We start from the raw sequence: 17,558 nt of genomic DNA on the forward strand, positions 1-17,558 counted from the left end.
CATCTGCAATAAAATGAAATCCAGAAAATTGGGTTTATCCTAATAAAACAATGTCAGTGATGAACATTAGATAATGTAAAGTTAAAGGGCAAAATGTTACTTATTGTGGCTTCAGATCAGGACACAGACACTTCCACTGGTTATGGTTAAACAATACTCTCTCAGTATACCCCCAAATAAGTAGTTGTCAGGTTGGATTTGAGAGGTTTGTGCTAGCAAGATATATTTCTGCACCTAATTTCAGTTTATTCTCCAAAGTGTGTAAAGAGACCTATTCTCATCATGGTCTTTGGTTTATAGTCATTTTGCCCTTACATCCTAAACTGATATTCTTTGAAGAAAGGGCTGACAGTAAATTTTCTTCCTAAAAATGACGTAATGACTTATTGTGTTGTTAACATTTTAGAGGTTTTCGTGGATATTGAAGGTAGTAGTGTGTGTACGTTGAGTGAAGTTATTTTTTTTTTAAAAAGTAGAAATGATTACAAAGTTATATTTTTGATGATAGCTTCCTCAAGGCTTATTTTTTCCAGAGGGAATGATGGTTTTTAACTAGAGTGATGCTTGGATTTATTCCTATAGTACAAAGGATGAGCTAAGCAGCACAGTTTAGACAGAAATTAGTTTTGTTGCAAAACAAGTTATGCAGTATGTTATTTTGTCTAATGTGGTCCCTTTTTACTTTTCAGATAAATGTAAATGAAATTACAAGATTTTCAGATTTTCCCTTGTCCAAAAAAACACTGAAAGGTAAGTTCATGTTGTTGGACTTCTTGATGCCTTTTTTTTTTCATTTATTTTTTATTAGTTGGAGGCTAATTACTTTACAATATTGTAGTGGTTTTTGTCATACATTGATATGAATCAGCCATGGATTTACATGTATTCCCCATCCCGATCCCCTCTCCCACCTCCCTCTCTACCCGATCCCTCTGGGTCTTCCCAGTGCACCAGGTCCGAGCACTTGTCTCATGCATCCAACCTAGGCTGGTGATCTGTTTCACCCTAGATAATATACATGTTTCGATGCTGTTCTCTCGAAACATCCCACCCTTGCCTTCTCCCACAGAGTCCAAAAGTCTGTTCTGTACATCTGTGTCTCTTTTTCTGTTTTGCATATAGGGTTATCATTACCATCTTTCTAAGTTCCATATATATGTGTTAGTATACTGTAATGATCTTTATCTTTCTGGCTTACTTCACTCTGTATAATGGGCTCCAGTTTCATCCATCTCATTAGAACTGATTCAAATGAATTCTTTTTAATGGCTGAGTAATATTCCATGGTGTATATGTACCACAGCTTCCTTATCCATTCGTCTCCTGATGGGTTGATGCCTTTTTATAAATGGAAAAAAGTTTAGAGAAAGTTTAACCTGGGAAAAAATCTTACTTTGGCAAGTAATTTTGATATCATGAAAACCTGTAACAAGAAACAGTGTTAATTAAGTTTTCCGATTCGTCATTCTCATTCTTTCTGGACTGGCTAAGAAACCATGGTAAAAAACCAAGGTCCCAGGGCCTCCAAGTAATTAAAATGTTAGTTAAAATAAGCAAGAGAAGAAACTGGGTGGCTTAAACAATAGAAATTTATTTTCTCATGGTTCTGGAGGCTGGAAGTCTGTGATCAAGGTGCTGGCAGAGGTGGTTTCCTCCGAGGGCCATAATGGAGGCGTCTGTTCCAGGCCTCTCTTCTTGGTGTACAGATGGTCAGCCCCCTGCTGCTTCATAAAGTAGTTGTCCCTCTGTGTTCTCACACCCCTAGTGTTTGTTTTTGTGTCCAAAATTTACCTTTTTGTAAAGACATTAGTCAGATTGGATTGGCTTCCCTGGTAGCTCGGAGGGTAAAGCATCTGCCTGCAATGCGGGAGACCTGGGTTCGATCCCTGGGTCGGGAAGATCCCCTGGAGAAGGAAATGGCAACTCACTCCAGTATTCTTGCCTGGAGAATCCCATGGACAGAGGAGCCTGGTAGGCTACAGTCCACGGGGTCCCAAAGAGTTGGACATGACTGAGTGACTTGACTTTCTTTCTTCCTTTCTTTCAGATTGGATTAGGGCCCACTCTAATGGGCTCATTTTAACTTAATCACCTCTTTAATCACCTGTCTTCAAATACAGTTGCAGTCTAAATACTGGTGGTTGGGATTCAACATATGAATTCTGGGAGTGAGGGGTGCACAGTTCAGCACCCCTGAACTGTGGATGCTCACATGCATCAGGGATGCTCTAAAGTGTCATTTTCTTCCCATCTGTACTGGCAGGTTTGCAAGAAGCCCAGTACCGTTTGGTAACTGAGATACAGAAGCAGACCATTGGGTTGGCTTTGCAAGGTAAAGATGTCCTTGGGGCTGCCAAGACTGGATCTGGCAAGACTTTGGCCTTTCTTGTTCCAGTAAGTAGTTTTTTTCATATTGGGTCAGGTCCTTGGTTACATGATTTTAAAGCATTCTGTGCCTAGATAGAAATAGATAATTATGTGAAGAGTTGTTTCGTGTTGGGTTTCCCTGGCCAAAATGCTGGCTTTATCAGACAGGTGCCACATCTCTCCTGTTATCTGTTGTATTCCCCATGTCCTAATATAGCACCTCGCACATGATGGGCACTCATCACTTACTGAAGGAATACACTGTTATATGTGTCCGCAAGCCTGAATTCCTGAAGGTTATGGGGTGTTCTGGGGTGGCAGGTCAGAGAGGTGCTGCTCTGCAGTGAGCCTGGTGGGGTGGCGGGGAAGGCTGTTTCTGTTCTCTTGCAAACCTGCAAGTCGCATTTATGCTTGCCACTTACTGAGGATAAAGCTGAAATATGCTCACTTTAAGGAAATTGAGTCATTCATTGAGATTTTCCCAGGGCATTGTCTTTTATAGCAGTAAAACAATAAAGCCTCTGAGGAATTCACTTATATCTGTTATGTGGTTGGTCTCATAGTTTTTAATTTCTGCTGAATAATCAACTCAGAAAAATCATGTTTGGTTTTTGGTTCCAAGTGTTACAAAATCTTTTTTCTCTCAAGTCCTGATTTTTTATAGCAATATCTCGAAAATTCAGTCACTGTATAACTAAGGCAGTTACACAGAGTTTATTTTAATGTGGTTTCTGTTCAGAAAATGGTGACAAATATTTTTCTGAAATGTGTTTTAATGGCCTGTGGGCTGTGCAGACCTTCCAGTGATTGCCAGTCTCCTCATGGCGTGTCTCTGGTAGCTGCTGAGTTGCCACAGGGCTTCTGTTCCTTCCCTCTGTGACTTGGGGAAGGATGCTCCTGATGAGTAGAAGGAAAAGAAGAAACAAAGCAAACAGCTTCTTCTGATTGAGACTCATGACGGTATGCTTTCTGCTTGAAAGTTGCCTTTGATTAGGAGTGGCAAGGCAGTCAAAAAGCTGCCTCTCTGAAGGACTTATTGAATGTGAATTTGTTCTTTTGTGAGGTGCTGGAAGCCTTGTATCGTCTGCAGTGGACCTCAACAGATGGGCTAGGGGTTCTGATTATATCACCTACAAGAGAACTGGCCTATCAGACATTTGAGGTTCTCCGAAAAGTAGGGAAGAATCATGACTTTTCAGCTGGCCTCATCATCGGTGGAAAGGTTTGTCTTTTTATCCTTGTCCTTCTTTCTTTCCTTCTGTGCCTTATGTTGGAGCACTGTGGCAGTTGGCCAGGAAGAGGGGGAGATTTCATCTAAACAGACAGGCTGGCCCCCTAGACAGGAGGTGGTAGCATCCTGGTGTGGTCACTATCATCTAGAGTCTTTGAGTTTTGCTGGTCCAGAAAGTTTGTTTTGTCAGGGTATCTGGACTGATCAGATTCTCTGAGGTTAATTAATTCCTACTAACCTGAAAAATCTATTTGTTAATATTCATTGGGAAAGGGACCGTTTCAGTATGTGGACTAGTTCCTTTCAGTAAAATATCTGAGAGGTTGAATAATTCAGGACATTGCTGGGTCAGCAGCAGAAGAGAGGAAGGTGAATAGAAGGTAGTTTTGAGGAGTGTTTATTTTAGGTCCTGGTAAAGCCTGCTGCTTCACTTCTCCTTCTTTTAGTTTACCTGGGCTACTTGTTTCTGCTACAGTCCCTTCTAGGTTGTGAGGATAAATACTTGAATTCTTGAATTTGTATGCAGATATGCACAAGAAAAGAATGAGTATCACAAGCCCTCAGATGCTCATGTACCTGTCACCCAGCTTTAACAAATAACATTCTGTGGCTCTTCTTTTGAGGAAGGATTTTCTAGAAATTGGAGAACTCAACTCTTTTTTGCAGTCCAGGAAATGCAGTGAGTGGTATCACAGAGCCTGTTTATTGTCTCTGGATTCTGATTTAAAAAATGCGTTTAATCCTTGTTTTTAAGTCAGTTCTGGCAGACACAGGAGGAAGTAAAGACTTAGAGCTTTCATATATTTCTCATGGCTTCAAAATCTTGTATATGATTAAGATCTAGAGGAACTCTGAGTTCTTTAGATCATCACTGCGGACTTTTATTTGGCCCAGAAATTTGGATAGGCTGTAAAAACATAAGGGAGAAGCAACATTTATTTCTAGAGTATCCACATTGCTATGATGAAATGCCACATGTAGCTGGCTTATATAGTTTTGGTACACAGGCTGCTCAGTGATGTGTCTATAATCAAAGGAAACAACTGTTTTCAGGATCTGAAGCATGAAGCTGAGAGGATCAATAACATAAATATACTTGTTTGCACACCGGGTCGGCTTCTTCAACACATGGATGAAACAATATGTTTTCATGCTACCAATCTCCAAATGTTAGGTAAGTCTAATGAATCTTTATGAAAATAATCTCAGTCTTAGGAGCAAGCTCTCATAAATTTTAATGATAGAAATGTTTTACTGAATAAATACTTTGATTAAAAATCTTAAAAAGAACTCGAAGCAATTTTTTGACATATAGTTCTAAATCCAGAGTACAACTGAGACCTTTTTTAAGTCAAAAGAGTCAGAAAGAGATAAGCACTCTATTCCATATGAAATTAGATTCCTCAGTATTTGACATTGTTAAGAGTTATCTTTTAAGGTGAAAGATAAAAATCATTATCTACTTACGATGTTACCTATTGTGTATTTTTTAAATCAACTTTTTGTCTTGGAATGATTTTAGCTTTATAGAATAGTTGCAGTGATAGTACAGGCAGTTCCTCTATACCCTTCCTTCCCTCAGTTTCCCCATTGTAACATCTTCTATAACTTTGGTACCTTTGCCAAAGTAAGTTACTAATGTTGGCGTGTGTGTGCGTGTGCCTGCTGAGTTTCTCAGCTGTGTCTGACTCTTTGTGGCCCTATAGACTGTAGCCCGCTTGGCTCCTCTGTCCATGGAATTTTTCAGGCAAGACTACCGGAGTAGGTTACCATTTCCTCCTCCAGAGGATCGTCGCCCCCCAGGGATTGAACCCGAGTCTCCTGTGTCTCCTGCATTGGCAGGCGGATTCTTTACCACTGAGCCACCTGGGAAGCCCTAACATTGGCGCATTTATTTAATAATTTGAAACTTCTTTTTTTATTTCACCAGTTTTCCCACTAATTCCCTTTTTCTGTTCTAGAATCCTATCCAGAATACCATATTGGTTTTAGCCTAATGTGTATGTTAAATATTGTAGTCAGTGTGCATTTTCCCGTTTTAGTTCTTGATGAAGCAGATAGAATCTTGGATATGGGCTTTGCTGACACCATGAATGCTATTATTGAAAACCTTCCCAAGAAACGTCAGACTTTGCTTTTCTCAGCTACACAAACCAAATCTGTAAAGGACCTTGCACGCTTGAGTTTGAAAAATCCTGAGTATGTTTGGGTTCATGAAAAAGCAAAATACAGGTATGTATTACTTGAAATCATATTTGATGCAATCAAAATCGTGGTTCTCTTTTTAGATTGAGAATTTAGCTTTTTTAGGAAAGCATTTTAATGTTATTGATTAAATTTGCAAAACATAGTGAATATAGTGGTAAAAGTTATTTAAATTCTCAGTGCACCTTTAAATGTGTGACACCTCTAACGTAGTATTTCCCAAATTGTGGTGTGGGGAACAGATTCCCCCATAAAATGGGAGTGAGGTGGGAAAACGTGTTCCTAGATAGTTAAATAGCAAATGTTGAGTTAAGGTAAAGCAGTGTTCTTTAAGACTTCTCAGAACCTTTGATATTTTTATGAATATTGTGATTCTTAAAAGCAGTAGGAGATGAATAAAGCTTTCTGTATTTATCAAAATTATTTTGGTTTAGAATCTCTTTTTTTTTAAGCTGTATTATGCAGGGCTGATGTGCTATGGAGCACATTTTATCAAATGCATTAATATTTAGCAAAATATTTTCTGTTTAAAACATTCCAGCAACAGCTGTTTTGTTTTGGTCTCACTAAAACTGGAAAGTAAGATATGTGTGTCTCTGTCAGTCATCTCCTACTTTTTTGATACCTGGGACCAATTTTGTGGAAGACAAGTTTTCTACTGACAGTGCGGGAGTGGGGTGGGATGGGCTGGTTTCTGAATGATTCAAGCTTAGTAGGTTTCACGCTCCTTTGAGAACCTAATGCTGCTGATCTGACCGGAGGCAGAGGTCAGGGGGTAATGAGATGGGGAGCCGCAATAAATACAGCTGAAGCTTCGCTCGCTCACCTCCTGCTGTGAGACCTGATTCCTACCAGGCCACAACGGCTACCAGGGCTGGGGACTCCTGCTCTTTGTGGCGGTAGAAGGGGTGTGTGTGTGTGTGTGTGAGAGAGAGAGAGAGATACGTAAATGGATTGGGGAAAATATGTTTTAAAGTGTATTTTGATATTATGACTGAAAATGTATGAAAATGTATGTGTTTGGTATGAATCATACATACATACATACATACATACATACATGCAGCACCGTGGACAGATATGACTTTGAGAACGTTTTCCAGTGAATTTAAATTAAATCTGTGTTGATGATCTCATTGTGGGCTCGCCCCCACCATTATCTCTGTCTTTCATTTCTTGCTGTGAAATGCTAGCATGAAAAGAAATATATTGGGAAAATGAATTGAGTTATCCTCTTGGAAAATCTTTAAATGCAGGGAATATGGGCATTCAGGCCCACCTTGACTTTGTTCAACCAATAGATGTCTAGGATTTAAAAAAAACCTGAGAAGAGGCTAAATTCTATACTTCCTGATGATCGTAATGAATAAACTTTGGAAAATTCTGAGTTCTGGTAGCTTTGGTTATCAAGAACTCCTCAGGAATGGGATAGCAGGAGATATATGAGGTATAGTTACCTTCTTGGCTTACCATTGAGTAGACATTGTTTTTTGTTTGTAAAATTGTGTTGAGAGAGCTATTGAAAACCCTTAGTACAATCAATTTAATAGTCTAATAACTGTCTAGGTCTTTTGATTTTCTTTTTTTTTTTTTTGCTGTTTCCTTTCTGCCTGTTTTAAAAACTCACTAGTGTCTTTACTAGACACTCATTTTTCAATATTAGATGGTCTCTAAATTGCAGATTAATTGTACATATTATCCCTGTCCCCAGTTTCTTTAGATAATAGTTGGTCTTAATCTGTAGATCATAGTTAGTTAGAAAAACCTGGGTGTAAAAGTTGTTTACTTCATAAATAATTCTTGAAAGCAGTTCCATCATTTGTAAAAGATGTGAATTTCAGAAAACATTTTAGAAGGTAGAAGGCAGATATTTAGCAACATAATTTACAAAACTGCAGCTTATCTGGTAATGACTGCAATACTCTGTAATTTCAAATTCACCAGCACTATAAAAAGCAGCTGCTGCTGAATTTTGTTTAATATCATTATTGAATTTTTCCTTTACCAACTTAATAGTTTGGTTCATATACCCTGAGAGATTGTGGTTGAGAATATTTTAAGGCATAAAAGAATATTTACTCTTAAATTGTAAAGGATCAGAAAAATCAGAATTAAATCTTTCTGAGTTGTGTATCAGAGTATACGCAGAGGTACACCAGTGTGTTTCCTTTATATTGCGGTCAGTTCAGTTCAGTTCAGTTGTGTCCGACTGTTTGCTACCCCATGGACTGCAGCATGCCAGACTTCCCTGTCCATCACCAACTCCCGGAGCTTGCTCAAACTCATGTCCATCGAGTTGCTGATGCCATCCAACCATCTCATCCTCTGTTGTCCCCTTCTCCTACTGCCCTCAATCTTTCCCAGCATCAGGGTCTTCTCCAATGAGTCAGCTCTTCGCATCAGGTGGCCAAAGTATTGGAGATTCAGCTTCAGCATCAGTCCTTCCAATGAATATTCAGGATTGATTTCCTTTAGGATAGACTGGTTGGATCTCCTTGCAGTCCAAGGGACTCTCAAGAGTCTTCTCCAATACCACAGTTCAAAAGCATCAATTCTTTAGTACTCAGCTTTCTTTATAGTCCAACTCTTTACTTCCTTACGTGACTACTGGAAAAACCATAGCCTTGACTAGATGGACCTTTGTTGGCAAAGTGATGTCTCTGCTTTTTAATATGCTGTCTAGGTTGGTCGTAACTTTTCTTCCAAGGAGCAGGTGTCTTTTAATTTCATGGCTATAGTCACCATCTGCAGTGATTTTGGAGCCCAAGAAAATAAAGTTTGTCACTGTTTCCATTGTTTCCCCATCTATTTGCCATGAAGTGATGGGACTGGATGCCATGAGCTTAGTTTTCTGAATGTTGAGTTTTAAGCCAGGTTTTTCATTCTCCTCTTTCACTTTCATCAAGAGGCTTCCCTTTTTTCCCTTTATATAAACACTCACCCAAGGGCTACCTGTATGTGCATGAATGTATATATACCTTCAGTTCCATAAATGGTATCAAATTTTGCTTCTTTCAGTTAACAATATGCCCTAGTGATCACATCATAGCACTTATATAGATTCCTCATTCCTTTTTTATAGTTCTATGTTACATGGTTGTGTGGGTGTACAGTGGTTCATTCCACAGGTTTTTTACTGATGGACATATGGGTTGATCTTCATATTTTTTTTTTTTTGCTGTGTAAATTAAATGATAGTATATTTTTTTGTGTTTTTACCAGATTATTTTTTGGAACAGAATCCTAAAAGTAGGTTTATTAGTTCAAAGAGTAAATGCATGTATATTTCTCTATATTATTTTTATTATGAGATTTCAAATGTGTATAGTTGAAAGAATTTTACAGTTAAAACCCTATACCCACCACCTGGATGCTTCTTGATGGTAGCATCCATTTATTGTCCATTTATCCATCCTTCTATGTATCAACTCATCTTATTTTTGATGCATTTCAAAAGAAATTGGCAGACATCTGTACACTTCCTTTAAACATTTCAGTATACTTCCTTTAAACATTTCAGTACGTATATCAGTAACTAGAGTTAAATATTTGTATAGAGATTTTCTTTCTTGATATAAGATTTACATACAATGCAATGAACAAATTGAGTAAATTTGCTCAGTTTTGATAGATGTATATGTCTCTGTAACCTAAGGCCCTACTAAGAAGTGGAACCTTAGCATCAGCCCAGCAAGTTCCCTTATATCCTTCAATTGATCCTTGACTCTGCCCTTGAAGAGGTGACCCCTGTTTGCATGTGTATATTTATATATAGATATACATATATATCTGTATATATTTAAACTTTTTATTTTATATTGGAATACAGCTGATTAACAATGTTGTGATAGTTTCAGGTGGATAGCAAAGGGATTCAGCCAGACGTATACATGTATCCATTCTCCCCCAGACTCCCCTCCCACCTAGGCCGCCACGTAACATGGAGCAGTGTTCCCTATGCTATACAGTAGGTCTTTGTTGGTTATCCATTTTAAATATAGCAGTGTGTACATGGCAGTCCCAAACTACCTAACGATTCCTTCCCCCATTCTTCCCCCCGGAAATCATGTATATTTTTGATATTTAATCTGTAAATGATTTTGAGTGTATTTTGGACATAGTGCTGTATTCATTTCCTAAGGGGCAATAGAGAAAGTTTTTTCAGGATATGTATGTATGTGTGTATGAAAGATGTGCTTGAGAGGCATACCATTGTTAACATTTGTTTTATTTTTTGGTCTGGATTTCAAAGTTACCAACGTGACATATTTTTAATATTTTCCCTCTTATTTGCTTAAGCACCCCTGCTACTTTGGAACAGAACTACATAGTTTGTGAGCTGCAGCAAAAAATAAGTGTGCTGTATTCCTTTTTGAGAAGCCACCTGAAGAAGAAAAGTATTGTATTTTTCTCCAGTTGTAAAGAGGTACCTAATGTTTATTGTTCTTAAGTTATTCATGTTGAATTATCGCATATAAATTTCAAATTTCAGTTATAAAATGCTACTTTTATTTTTTAATAAATGCAGTGCTAAATGTGAAGAGATTTGTAGATAATGAGAATCTTGTGTCTTCATTTTTAAAGGAACCCGTGGATGAGACTTCAAGCTCAATAAGGAAAGGCAGAAACTGCTTTTACTTCAGTGTTGTTAGCATCTAGCACAACACTTAGATTATGGTAGTCCTCAGTAAATATTGGTAGGACAGCAGTTGAATGACTTGGCTAACGGGAGGTCTCTATGACCTGACGTCTACCTCACCCTCTGTGAATACACCATTTATTTCCCTGCCTCTTTGTCTTTGTCCATGCCGATCTGCTTATCTCCCTGTGTTCCTCCATCTGGAGGAATGATTACTATCCTTTAAGGCTAAGCTCAAGCTCAAGTTTTATGCCTGAAAGTCCTTTTCTGACACTCCCCAACCCTCTTTTGACAATGAATTGCACCTTCCTCTGTCCTTTGGTAGTATTTTGATTATATCTGCCTTTGTTTATCAGCATTTCTTGAACACTAGTCATGTGCTTATAAGTAAAGGATTCAGTGATGTATAAGAAAACTTGGTCTTTTCTCTTTAAGAGAAGAAACTATGGTTCATTTTTGTATGTTACTATATTTCAGATTTCCTAATAACATATAGTTGTTGGTATATAGTAGATTGATTCTAGATTTATAGCTTTTGCAGTAGCTTAGCATGATGAACATGCAGCGAGTTTTCCTCCAATTTATGGGGAAGATAAGTAGTATTCTGTCTCTATTTTGAGGAAAGCACAGAACTTCATTATTTTTCCATGTAGAGAATGACTTCAGATTTTTTAACTTCTTTCAGATTTTTAGAATTTTATATTTTCCTAAAGAATGGATATTTTTCATATTTACATACAAGAAAATAATTTTAAGGGTTAATGTTTAAAGTTTTTACTCTGTAATACTCTGCTTTTCCTCTTCACAGTGGAAAAAGTATACTCTGCCCATTTTTGATCTATATTCTTTCTATATCTCTTCAGTTCTATGACTTTAAATGTTGTCTGTATTCTAACAATTGCCAAATCCACATCTTAAGCCTTGACTTTTTTCCTGAGCCCCTGACTTGTATATCCATTTGACTTCTAGATACTTCCATTTGGGTAAGCAGTGTAAGATTTCCTATTTCTGAGATCTGCTCCCTCCAACTCTTCCCCATCTCATTAAATGATCAAATCATAAATTCAATCTGTTGACAGTTGTTAGTTTTACCACCTCTCACCACCCCTCTTGCTACCATGTAGTTTAAACCATGCTTAACTTTTTCTTAGACTCTTGGTTGATCTTCCGTTTCTGTAGTTCTTCCATTTCCATGTGTGCTTTTCTGAGAGGGTTGCCTAAGAGTGTATCTGTGGTCTGGTCTGTTGGTTCTTTCTCATCTCTGCTTTCACAGTAGCCTTCTAAAAAACTTCACAGAAGGAAAGGAGGAGTCCCTCTATGCCTAGTCTTACTAGTGCATTGTCTCGGGATCATAGACTCTTCCTAGCACCAGAGTATTATATGAGAAAATGAATGATGCTGGGGTAGCAAGTCAATTTTGTAATTAGGTGGTTTCCCATTCTTTCAACAAAATTTGAAGGAAGACTTAGTGCAGTTACTAGCTGATAGATGTGGAGAAGGAAATGGCAACCCACTCCAGTATTCTTGCCTGGAGAATCCTGTGAACGGAGGAGCCTGGTGGGCTGCCGTCTATGGGGTCGCACAGAGTCAGACATGAGTGAAGCGACTTAGCAGCAGCAGCAGCTGATAGATGAAATTATTTGTAATATACCATCATGACATATTTTATAGGAACTAAAAAAGTTAAGGTTCTTTCTAGTCCATTTTCTGTATTTTCATGAAAAAAGATTTTCTTAATACCTATATTAGAGAAATGGAATAAAATGATGCTTGACTCTGCCTCAGTTTAGCAATCACTAGTATTCATTTGTAAGTATGTAAACTAAAGAAAAATAAAACTAAAGCAACAGCTTCATCTAGTCTCATATATTGAGAGAGATAATAGAATTTAATTTTTTAAATCAAATTCTAGCATCTCTTTTTTTTGGCCAGTTCTAGGCAATAGCAACCCACTCCAGTACTCTTGCCTGGAAAATCCCATGGACAGAGGAGCCTGGTGGGCTGCAGTCCATGGGATCCCTAAGAGTCGGATACGACTAAGCGACTTCACTTTGACATTTCACTTTCATGCATTGGAGAAGGAAATGGCAAGCCACTCCAGAGTTCTTGCCTGGAGAATCCCAGGGACGGCGGAGCCTGGTGGGCTGCCGTCTATGGGGTCGCACAGAGTCGGACACGACTGAAGCGATTTAGCAGCAGCAGCAGCATACTAATAATTGTAATAGTGACTGAGTCTGAGAACTTTTAATGCAGCTTTACGGCTATAGAAAATTAAAACATATATATAGTTTTGTTGTTGAAAATAATGAATTGTGATAAAGTGATCAATACACTTTGCATAAAACAAGATAAAATTCTGTGAGGTCATGAAATAGAAATATGAGTTCAAGGAGGAAAAGAAATGATGTAAAATTTTTCTGTTAAAGAAGAGGTTCTTCACATTTTGTTAGAAACTTTCCTTTTTTAACAACTGTTCTAGAGCAATCTTAGGTTTGCAGCAAAATTAAGGGGCCCCGCCCCACACATGTGTAGTCTCCCCTATTTTATATATTTTGAAATAACTGGTGGTGGATATCAAATTGCAGTGCTATTTAGAATCTGTTGGCTACATTTATGAGAGGTAAGTCTTTACTTTAAAATATATTTAAATTTATCAGAAATGACATTCTTTGCAACCACTTAGAAATGTCAGATACTGAACTTAATGATTTTGGGAGGGCATATTTATTTCAAAATTCTTTTAGGAAAAATAATATGAGCAAAAATGTTTGAAGACCACAGCTCCAGACTACATTTCCTTTTCTCTATTCTGTACTTTAATTCAACGTGTGCTCCATAATGCATTTTTCTGTTCATCTAGTAAACTGTTACCCAGAAGTACCAAATCATTTTTCGGTTAACGCCTAGGTTCAGTATCTGTACCGAGTGTTCTGCCGACTGCGCCCTGGTGTCTCCATCCTCGCCCTGCACGGGCGACAGCAGCAGATGAGAAGAATGGAAGTCTATAACGAATTTGTTCGCAAGAGAGCTGCGGTGCTCTTTGCTACCGATATTGCAGCCAGGGGGCTGGGTAAGAAAACTACTTTTGAGAAAATTTTCTGTGTTCACGGGCTTATAAAGGGTATATTTTGGTAATTCAAATAGTTTGACTCAAATAATTGGGCTTTCTTATTTTATAAAAGAAAAATTAGTAAATTGACAACTGAGATGACTAAGGATATGTCAGTGAAAATTTTTGTAGTAGTTTCACTTTTTGTGCTCTTGTTGTTTCATGATAGTAATTGCATCACAGAATCTTAAGGAGCTTACACAATCAAAGCGAAGTTAAAAATTTAAAGATATGAAAAAAATTGTTTCTCTGAAAATTGGAAACTTGACAAATACTACTACAAGAAAAATCAATGAAATCCATCTTTTCTCCAAACGTTTTACTTTTTATGTTAAGATCACTACATTTAATGTGTTTAAACTTTCAAAAAGCCACTATAATATTATACAACTGATGGCTTTGTGGGAGTGGGATGGGATATGGAAATAATTTCAGAGGAAAACTAGAGGTAAGAAAAAGGATGAAGAGAAATAAGTGGTAATTTGAATTCTTCTATCAGTCTTATTGCATTAATTATTATGGCAGATTTTAAACATACATGAAGAAATTGAGCATAAAATACCCTTATTATACACAGCACCCAGTTTGTGTGGTTATCTTTTTCTTGATCTCCCTTAGTGCCTGTCTCCTGTCCCTCTGGGAGTGTTTAAAGTAAATTCAGTCATCGTGTTAGTCCATTCATATGTGACTGGCAGCAGTAGTCAAGTATGCATAATTTTAAAGTTCTCTAGGCTGTTTCTCAGCCGCAGTAGCTCATTCTGTCTACCCTCTCCTACTCCCTACTCCCTCATTACTGTTTTGAATATGTAGTTTTGAAACATTTTAGTTATGTTTATATCTATATGTATTATACTCTGATTCCACCTGACCCTCCTGATTTTTGAACCTTAAATAGTTTAGGTCAGTGTAAGCAATTAATTATATTGCACATGTAATATGTTTTCTATATATATCACAATGAACAGATATAACTATTTTGTTATATTTTCCTTGCAGTTTGTTAAAGAAGCCAATGATTTATTAGATGTAGTTGGAATTCTTTTTGTCCCCTTTCCCAGTTTTTAAATGAAGGCTATTCACCTCTTGTCTGTGGTAGAAATCAGGAGGTCTGTGAACGTAGATGGAGAAAAAATTATATATATATTTTTACTAACCTTTCACGGAATTTAATATTTTCTTCAGTTATTGATGGAAGCCATGAATTGTTGTGTTAGTACCTGTAACCTTGTCATCAGTTGAAATCGTGCTGTTGTTCAGTTGCTCAGTTGTGTCTGACTGTTTGTGATCCACAGACTGCAGCACAACATGCTCCTCTGTCCTTCACTATCTCCTGGAGTTTTCTCAAAATCAGGTCTGTTGAGTCGATGATGCCATCCAAACATCTCATCCTCTGTCGCGCCCTTCTCCTCCTGCCCTCAATCTTTCCCAGCTTCAGGATCTTTTCCAGTGAGTCAGCTTTTCACATCAGGTGGCCAAAATATTGGGGCTTCAGCTTCAGCATCAGTCCTTCCAGTGAGAATTCAGGGTTGATTTCCTTTAGGATTGACTGGATTCAGTCCTAGGGTTGAATCAAATACTTTAGGATTTGATCTCTTTGCAGTCCTAGGGACTCTTAAGAGTCTTAACCAGCACCACAGTTCAAAAACATCAATTCTTTGGTGCTCAGCCTTCTTTATGGTCCAGCTTTCACATCTACATGATTATTGCAAAAACCATAGCTTTGACTATATCGACCTTTGTTGGCAAAGTGACATCTCTGCTTTTTAATACACTGTCTAGGTTTGTCATAGCTGTTCTTTCAAGGAGCAAGTGTCTTTTAATTTCATGGTTGCAGTCACCATCTTCAGTGATTTTGGAGCCCAAGAAAATAAAGTCTGTCACTGTTTCCATTGTTTCTCCATCTATTTGCCATGAAGTAATGGGACTGGATGCCATGATCTGAGTTTTTTGAATGTTGAATTTTAAGCCAGGTTTTTCACTCTCATCTTTTACCTTCATCAAGAGGCTCTTTAGTTCCTCTTCACTTTCTGCCATTAGGGTGGTGTCATCTGCATATCTGAGGTTATTGACATTTCTCCTGGCAGTCTTGATTCCAGCTTGTGATTCATCCAGCCTGGCATTTTGCATGATGTACACTGCTTAGAAGTTAAACAGGCAGAGTGACAATATACAGTCTTGATGTATTCCTTTTCCAATTTTGAACCAGTTCCTTGTTCCATGTCTGGTTCTAACTGTTATTTCTTGACCTGAATTCCATCACCTCCACTAGCTTTGTTTGTAGTAATGCTTCCTAAGGCCTCTTGACTTTACACACCAGGATGTCTGGCTCCAGGTGAGTGACCACACCATCATGGTTATCTGGATCACTAAGACCTTTTTTGTACAGTTCTGTGTATTCTTGCCACCTCTTCTTAATCTCTTCAACTTCTGTTAGGTCCCTAGCATTTCTGTCCTTTATTGTGCCTGTCTTTGCATGAAATATTACCTTGGTATCTCTAATATCTCTTGAAGAGATCTCTAGTCTTTCTCATAGATATTTTCATTTTATATTGTAGTTTCTGTAGATATCTTGCAGTATTGTTTATACTTAATACAATTTTGATATTATGGTGGTCGATACATAAGTAAGTTGTGTTATTTAATATGTCAGTGAATAAGCATATACATTGCTATATAAACAATAGAATGTTTATTTCATTATAATTATTTTCTCTTATAATCCTGTATGTTTTACTTTATGCACTTAAAAATACTCTGAAAAGGGGTCGTAGGTTTTAACTATGGCACAAAAAATGTCAAGAAACTTTTTTAATTTAATTTTTTAAATTATTTATTTTACTTTACAACATTGTATTGGTTTTGCCATACAAAGCTTATATGATTGTATTCATGAGCAATATATAGTATTATCTTAGGTTCTTATGAAGCTTTATAAAGCAATATTGTACATCTCAGTTTATGACTTGCTTTTCAATCTTTCCATGTTGACATGTGAATTTCCAGTGTATTTGTGTCATGTGTCTCATGGTATGGCCAGAAATATCTTTAGAGTATACCAGTGTCTTTTTTAAACTTTATTTTACTCTTAATTTTTCCCCGTTCTATTTCTTAATGAATAATATGGGTAAAAATGAGTTATGAGACATAGTAGTCCCTGCTTTACCCACTCCTCACTCTCCAGAAGCAATTATTTCTCTTAGTATTTAGCTTCATATTTCCAAGTAGTTTTCTTATATTACTGATTGAGTTAAAATTTGTTTAGTTTTGTGTTTTCCATTCTATTTTCTCAAATGTTCGAGCAGATGTCACCTGTTTAGTTACCTAACAGTTCAGACATAGCCTGTTTCTTTTTCCCTTGGGACCTTCCCATTGCAGCCTTTTGTCTGCAGCTCTGATCTGAACTGGTTGCTCTATAAGCTTGATGCACATGATATTTTCCTTTCCAGATATCTCTCTTCCTTTTTTTTGATTTATTAATAATACTGTTATTTTTTAAATGAAAACTCGTCCTTTAATAGCTTCCTAAGTAAGAGTGTATGGGAGGTACATTTTTTGAATTATTACATGTGTTATGATGTCTTATTCTTAAATGACAATTGACTGAAAATTGAAATCTAGTTTGAAACAATTTTCTCTTAAAGCTGCAGATCGTGCTCCATTATCTTAGTAGTCAGTATTATGTTGACAAGACCTTTGCCATTCTGATTTTGTTTTTTGAGCCTCTTTTTCTTATTCTGGCTTTCCTTAGGGTTTTCTTTTTATCTACAGAGTCCTGAAATTTTATGATAATGTACTTTAGTGTGAGGTCCCATTTGGTGTATAGACATTCAGTATGTTTTTTCAATCTAGACCAGCACTGTTCAATAGAATTTTCTATGATCATTGAATTGTTTTATGTTTGCACTAATACTGTAGATACTAGCTAAACATGACAGTTGTCCACTTGAAATGCGTCCAGTGCAATGAGGAAAGAATTATTTTATTAAATTTTAATTTAAACTTGACTA

At 37.2% G+C, this 17,558-nt stretch overlaps 1 protein-coding gene across 1 annotated transcript in view; it reads left to right on the plus strand.

The window, feature by feature from the left end:
* The window catches only part of DDX10 (DEAD-box helicase 10), a 286,527-nt gene that overhangs the window by 10,140 nt on the left and 258,829 nt on the right, over window positions 1-17,558 (plus strand). Inside the window, exons 2-8 of the mRNA XM_043481065.1 lie at window positions 690-750; window positions 2,264-2,394; window positions 3,431-3,589; window positions 4,652-4,772; window positions 5,641-5,830; window positions 10,103-10,229; window positions 13,350-13,512. Of these exons, the coding sequence (XP_043337000.1) occupies window positions 690-750; window positions 2,264-2,394; window positions 3,431-3,589; window positions 4,652-4,772; window positions 5,641-5,830; window positions 10,103-10,229; window positions 13,350-13,512 (952 nt within the window). The remainder of the gene's footprint in view (window positions 1-689; window positions 751-2,263; window positions 2,395-3,430; window positions 3,590-4,651; window positions 4,773-5,640; window positions 5,831-10,102; window positions 10,230-13,349; window positions 13,513-17,558) is intronic.

This window comes from Cervus canadensis, chromosome 11, assembly GCF_019320065.1.
Source record: "Cervus canadensis isolate Bull #8, Minnesota chromosome 11, ASM1932006v1, whole genome shotgun sequence".
Classification (NCBI taxonomy): Eukaryota; Metazoa; Chordata; class Mammalia; order Artiodactyla; family Cervidae; genus Cervus; species Cervus canadensis.